The following is a 7,154-nucleotide window of genomic DNA, read 5'->3' as shown; positions in this document are numbered from 1 at the left end:
GGAGGGAGCGGGGAGGGAGAAGGGAGGAGCACAGCTCAGCCATGGCTGCTCAGGCCCCGGAAGCTTCTCCCCACTGCCCTCCTCAGGACCTCTCTGACCTGCCCCTGTCCCACCCAAGTGTCCAGCCCCCCGGCTTTCTTCCCCACCCCCACCCCATCCCCAAATACCCATGGGGCTGCCCACCCTGCAACTGAGGGACAGCAGCCTGCCCCCTGGATGGAGCTGCTGAAACAGAGTGGGGGACACGACACACACTGGCCGTGTGGGCCCAGCACCCTGAGCCTGAGGCTGAGCTGCCTGGAACTTCCTAGTCCTGGCTCAGGTGACACAGAGGGGTCCGCGTGGGAAGGGAGGGCACAGAAGGAGGATGGAGGTGTATGGAGCAGATGGGATGAGAGGTGATGCTCTGACAGAAGGACCCAGGCTGTGCCTGCTGGGAGGGGGGCAGGAGGCCGCATCCCACTCAGAACAGGGACCTACTCTCCCTGCCTCTGGGAAGGGTGACTGCCCAAGGCCCAGAGTCAGAGCTGCAGGCACCGGCACAGGCAGCTCAGCAGGCAGGGGGGGTGGGGAGGACCCACTCGCTAGGAGGCTTGGGGCTCAGCCCAAGAATCCCAAGACCCCAGCCTGACGGTGTGGAAGCTGTTAGGAAAGGGCGTGAGAGGCTGAGGGCCCGCAGGCCCAGCTGGCAGCTCTGCTCCCTGGGCATGCCAGCCGGAGGGCTGAGCTGGGGCCTCTGAAAGCCCCCAAGAGTCCACGGGGTGGGCACAATGGCCAGGGCGGAAGGGCAGAGGGGAAAGTGTGGACTCACCTTCTCGCCTGGTTGGCCCTTTACTCCCTGGGGCAGCCACATGCAACACAGGGTGCAGGGGAGAGAGAGGGAGGGAGAGAAAAAGAAAGGATGAGAGAGAGGCGCACACACAAGAATCTGTGTTAATGGCACAACAACCAAACAAAAGAAATCGCCGTGAAATGAGAAATAAAACAAAACACAGATGCTGACACATGACAGGTCCTGCCTCCGGCAAGCACCGCGTGTGCATGGCTATTGCCTCAGCCCTTGGTCTGGCTCCAGCCAGCCCAGCCCTTCCAGATAACAGAGGCCTTCTCCAAGCCTGCGTGCATGTGTGCGTGTGCGTGTATGTGTGCGTGTGTGCGTGCATGTGTGTGTGTGTGTGTGTGTGAGAGAGAGAGAGAGAGAGAGAGAGAGAGACAGAGAGAGAGAGAGAGAGAGAAGAACACGCAGGTTGGAAAATCCGCCTGAGAAGCCATGGCCCATCTGGGTGGCCCTGGGGAGACTTTCCCAGGGACTGCGTTGTGCAGTGGAATCTGGTTGGTGTGAAGGTCTAACAGCACCGAGCACAGCAGACACACCGGGAGTCCTGAGGGCTGGCCAGGCAAGATGGCGGGAGAGGGGTCGGAGCAACATGGGAGGACAGATAGTAGGACACACACATCTGGGAGGATGGAGGATGGATATGAGATGCAGAGGAAACTGGGTAATGGCCCAGGGTCCCTGTAACCATAGTGACCAGTGGATAGGCAGCCCCACTGGACCCTAATCCTTAGAAGCCAGTGGTGCCACCCCTGGTGAACCACGGGACAACTCCTCAGGCATTTCACACCTCCTGGCCACCCCAGTTCTTATCAGGTGGCTCCTGCCAGGACTACCACTGGGCAGCCAAATGGGCCCATTGTCACATTTAAAATAGCACACGCAGCAGGAAACCCTCAGCTTGAAAATAGCTGTGTGGGGAAGGAAATGGGGAGACCTCCTGTGGCTCTGCTTCCAGTGGGCAGGACTAGGCTCAGAGGGACACTGTCTGGGGGAACATGCCCACAGGCCCCAAGAGGAGGGCAGGAGGGCAGCAGGAGGGGCAGGCCCTGAGGGGCAGCAGGAGGGGCAGCTCTCATTGGCAATCTGCCCAGCAGCCTGGTGGCTGCACTCTGAGTGGAGTTTCCGAAGCTTGCCTGCTAGGCACAAAGAGTTTAGAGTCTGACCATCAGCTTGGGTACAAAAGCCAACTCTACCCCAGCGTTGGCCTGAGCCTCAACATTCCCATCAATAAAGTGGGATCCCTCTTGGAGGGCTACAGTGGAGACTGTGCCTGGCTTAGGCCCACCCACAGCCAGCCCCTGAGAAAGGCTGGGTTCATGTCCTTTCCCTGCTCTCCACAGACCAGGACCCAGTGCAGCTTGGGGGACTCATGTCTGGAGTCAGAGAACGGAAGGAGGGAGTCAGGGCCAGTGCTGTGGCCTAGGAGGTGGGGGGAGCGCCCATGGCTGGGCCTTGGGGAGCTCAAAGCTCTGTGACCTGGAACACCACTTGTCCTGACCCTCTAAAATGTCCTGGATCCTAGACCTAGGTCCTGAGGCACCACCCTAAGGATCAGACCCTCCTTAGAGCCGTGATGCCAGTGTTGGGGAGGGGAAGTAGCATTGCCAGGGTCAAGGGCACAGGTCTGATTAGCCCTGATTAGCCACTTCCGGGCCATGTGACCTTGGGAAAGACACAACATCTGAGCCTCAATTTCCTCACCTGAAAAATGGGGGTGGAAACAGCGCCTACCTCCTACGGTTCTAGTGAGGACCAAGTGAGCGATTCACGGAGGCTCTTAGCACAACGCCCGCATGCAGTTGGCACTCTCCAGCGTTAGCTGTGGTCTGGATGCCTTCGCTCTGGGCACCAGGCTCCCACCAGCAAGCAAACTTGCACAGGAGCCCATACGCAGGCCCATAGCCGACCAGCCCAGGGGGTGAGGCGATGAGGAGAAGCACGTGAGTGACAGGGAAGGATGGCAGAGGGGTGATCAGGGAGCACCTGGGAGCCAGGTTGAAGGTCAAAGCTGATGGCAGGAGGGAAGTTAGGGGTCAGACAGGGTGGCAGTGAGGCCGGGTATGGCCATCAGGGCCCTGGGCTGCCAGCCCGAGTCTGTCCTGCCCTTCCTAGCCGCTCAGAGGCTGGAAGCCACCAGGAAAGTCCTAGCACTGGGACCTGCAGGCCCAGGGCCGGCCTCCCCACCCCGAACACTCTCCTGTCAAACACGCCTGTCTCCCTTACGCCATCTAATTTTCAGCACGAACCATTAGTGTTTGACTCCCAGCCTCCTGGGGAGGGTTTGGAAGCACTGCCTGGAGCAGCCCCGCCTTCACCACCTTCTAGGCTCTGTCTAGGGAAGATGCCTCCAGAAGCCGCTCCACGTGGTGTCCAGAGAGCACCTGGAGGCTGCATTCTCCCTGCTCCCCCCGGCTCCCCCCTCTTCGGCCTTTTGCTCCTCTTGCCGGGGGCTGGGGGTGGTGGTGGCGGCTGCAGGAGCCGCTATACATCTGAGGGGAGCTGCCAGCCTCAGGGGTGGAGAGGGTGGGAATCCTCACACTATCAAGAAGGGTTCAGGCCTCACCCTGTCCTTCCAGGATGATGGGCAAAGAGCTTTAATGATGCTTTTTCTTGGCATTTCCCTTTGCCATGGCAGCTCTCTGGAGAGTAAAGCCACATTGGAAGAGCTGAAGGGCTGAAATAAAACTCCTCTCCTGCCCTGTCCCTCTCTGCAGCTGACTTGGGCGGGGTGGGGGCAGGGGAGGGAGAGGTCCAAATCCCCCGCCCTCTCCTCTGGCTGGGGCAGGCAGCATCTTGTCACGGTTTGGAGGACAGGCCAGCGTGGAGAAGCAAGCAATGGCCACCCAAAGCAGGTAAAAATGCCCCAACTCACCACACGTCCGGGCATCCCAATGGCACCTTTGTCGCCCTGATGAAGGAGGCAGAGACAGTTAGATGGGGCTGGAGCTGGGCCAGCATGTGACAAGCCCCCTGGGAACTGTGCACCCAAGACCTGGTTTGCACGGGCAGTTGGGACGGTGCCCAGGCATCGTGTGAGTGACCTTGCCCATCTGGCCCCCACAGACTGTGCTGCAAGCAGCCACCCCTATCGCTATCTGCACTCAGGCCTAGTGCTGCGGTAAGAGCGCTAACGTAGAAGTCGGGTCCCCAGCCTGGGTTTCCCTATGTGTCCCACTAGGGGTCCCAGGCTCTGCTTCCCTTAGATCAGTGATGGCGAACCTTTTGAGCTCGGCGAGTCAGCATTTTGAAAAACCCTAACTTAACTCTGGTGCCGTGTCACATATAGAAATTTTTTGATATTTGCAACCATAGTAAAACAAAGATTTATATTTTTGATATTTATTTTATATATTTAAATGCCATTTAACAAAGAAAAATCAACCAAAAAAATGAGTTCCCATGTCATCTCTGACAGGCGTGTCATAGGTTCGCCATCACTGCCTTAGATCCTTGTCACACTCAGCTTCCAGGCACAGAGCAGGGTGAGTGGCAGCTCCCATATAACAGATACGTGAAGCACTTTCCTAGATCTGCCTTTGCCAAAGCTGGGGAGCAGTGCCCACACTCCCCGGCTCCTCCCAGGCCCTCTGCCCTTCCACACCCCTCCACGCGGCCACCGCCAGCACCAACAGGAAGGGCCGTGAGCCGTGTGGATGCGGCCGCATCATGAGCTGCAGCTGCCCAGGGGGAAATGCTTTGTTTTGTAGCCAGGGTTACATCTTCTCACTCTGGAAATCTGCTTATTAAGTTTTGTTCCTCCCCCTTTTGGTAAGAAAACATTTTTTTGCAATTACACGTGTGCAGACATCATAAATTCTGGGGTGGGCCTGCGTTTGCTAGGAGCCTGCAAAGATGGAAAGCAGTGGGGATCAAAACTCAGATGGTGTTTGTCCTGCTGAGCGGGCGAAGCTGGGCTGTGGACTCTCCTGAAGGTGCGGGCGTTTCTGGGCGATTCTGTGTCTGCGGACTACACTGAGGCAAAATGCCCCGAGGGACCATTAGTACCCCAAAATACACGTGGACGCACCAGAGAGTAGCAGTTGGCTCTGAAATTAGGCTCTGGTGACGTGTGCCTTGTCAAGACCAAGGGCATCTTGGGTGACACGCTGGCCTTGGCTGTGTGGCAGGGCCGCGGCGTTGGCCTTACGCAGGGCTGTTTCCTTAGTCTCCCTGAGCGTCTGCACCTCGCTCATGGGCTGCTGGGCGGCGGCCCTCAGATGTCCTCTCTGGAAAGCTTCCTCCCGGTGCTGGCACCTGGGGAGTGTTGCGTAAATGGCCTCCAGGGGGAGGAGGCCGGCGGGCCAGTGGGTTTGGTGAGCATGTTGATCCTTCCCACGTTTTGCATTTCACAACGGGCCCGCGTCAGCAGGCCTCCCGTGGGTCACTCCCAGGTCCCCTCGTGCAGACGCAGGGGCAGGATCGTGACCGGTGGCTCAGTGGCCCTTTCTGCCGCGGGCACCAGGCCCGCTGACCGCCGGGTGTGACATCCCCGTGGCCCACTCACTCTCGGGCTTTTGAATGTTATTGCAGGATGTGTGTTTTGGTTTCTTTTCATTTCTTTTTTGAAACTAATGTTCTTTGCAGCCCTGGCCATAAAACGCTGGGGTTCGGGACAGGCGCGGAATGGCCAGAGACTGGAAACTCTGTGCAGCAGCCCCTGCTCTGTGAATTGCCCCCAAATGCTTTTTAAAGGTGGACGTTGTCAGAAAAACAAAGTCTGCCCACGTTCCCCCAGTCATCTGATTTCCCCCGCCTTGGGTTTCATGGGACCGATTCACCCGTCCTCCTCTGCTTCGGGGCTCGGACTTACTGGGCGAGCTTCCATTTTCAAGGCTAAATATTCTCCCACATGCATTTCATTAAGAAAGTCACTGCTGGACATGGATTCTAGAAGCTGCTGGATTAGCCACGAGGTTACAGTATAATCCATGTCCAAAGAGGAGTAGGTGGGGTAAGAGGGATGCACACGGGTCTGGAATTCAATGGATGTGGCCTTCAGCGCAGGGAGAGAGGGCAACCTGGTGCCAGTCCTGGGCCACTTGCCACACCTCGCCTCTGCCCCATGGCTGGCTACGGCGTCTTGGGGCCCACAGTCTCCAGTACTCAATGCATATGTGTCCCAGGCTACATCCTACCGAGCAATGCCTGTGAAGACTTTAAAGACGGTTCTCAGACACGGAGCATGGACCACAGGAAACAGCAGTACAGAATGATGTGTGATAACGTGGGCTTCCAGAGGTTTACAACGGAAGCTTGGCCCATTGGACAAGGGATGTCACCTCTCTGTGTCTTAGTTTCCTCATCAATAAAATGGTACCCATTTCACTGAGTCGCTGACAAATCAAATGTATGAAGAGTGATTGGCATAGTGCTTGGCACGTATTAAGGTCTCACTGAGAGCTGACTATTAGTATTATTTCTGCTTTATTTCAAAGCCTCCATGGTTACTTGGTACAGCCTCTCTAGCTTTCGGATAAGGTAACTGGGGGGAAAACCAAGTTTTTGAGTGAGTGTACTCTCACCAGAGGGCCTAGGACAAAGCAGGGACAGTGGTCTTACTCCTAGCTGGTGTGCAAGAGGAGTAAGGAGGTGGTCTGTCGAGGCCCTCGTTAGGCCTCCATTACAGGGCCATCAGTCTGGAAGTCAGACCCAGTGTGTGTGTGGGGGGGGGCTACGTGCTGTCACCTGCCTGTCCGGGCCCAGGAGGTACCAGGGAGCTTCCCTCTTAGCTACCGGCCAGAGAAGCTGGAGGAAGGCCGCTCGTCCAGCCACAGCTGGAGAAAAGCAGCCACCCAAACTTGCAGCCCTTGGACTGAGGAAGAGGATGTGAGACAGACGCAGAAGAAGAAATGAAAGCTACTTACTGGGAGGCCAGGTCTTCCAATAGGACCCTGAAATAAACGGGGAGAGAGAAGTGTGTGAAGGTCAGGGTACTGTAATACCTGCCCCACCAGCTATGTGACCTGGAGTCGCTTCTGCTCTACGAGCCTCTGTTATTTCATGAACAACATGAGGCGAGGGCCTTGATCACATTCAAGGATCACAGTCGACCCAGGCTGACAGCTGGCCATCATAGATTTCCCTATCTTCCTCCAGAGAAAGAGACAGCCCTTCTTCCCTCAGTCATCTGTTTCAGTCCCATGGTTCCCACCATTAAGAATTCTCTGTTACATCTAGTGCAGGCACGGCCAACAGATGTCAGCATGAGTGTGGACCCCAACGGGTTGAATAAAAGCACTATGGTAAAAGGCCTCCTAATTGATTAGCAATGTCTGCCATGGGCATGAGGGGCTGGGCAGTGGTGGCCACACATTTC

At 56.8% G+C, this 7,154-nt stretch overlaps 1 protein-coding gene across 1 annotated transcript in view; it reads right to left on the bottom strand.

Annotated features, from left to right (window-relative positions):
• The window catches only part of COL13A1 (collagen type XIII alpha 1), a 216,737-nt gene that overhangs the window by 79,199 nt on the left and 130,384 nt on the right, over positions 1–7,154 (bottom strand). The window contains 3 exon segments of the mRNA XM_015562129.1: positions 812–838; positions 3,711–3,746; positions 6,703–6,729. Of these exon segments, the coding sequence (XP_015417615.1) occupies positions 812–838; positions 3,711–3,746; positions 6,703–6,729 (90 nt within the window).

The sequence above is a fragment of the Myotis davidii genome, unplaced genomic scaffold (genome assembly GCF_000327345.1).
Source record: "Myotis davidii unplaced genomic scaffold, ASM32734v1 scaffold134, whole genome shotgun sequence".
Lineage (NCBI taxonomy): Eukaryota > Metazoa > Chordata > Mammalia > Chiroptera > Vespertilionidae > Myotis > Myotis davidii.
This window is presented reverse-complemented; position numbering and strand designations above follow the sequence as displayed.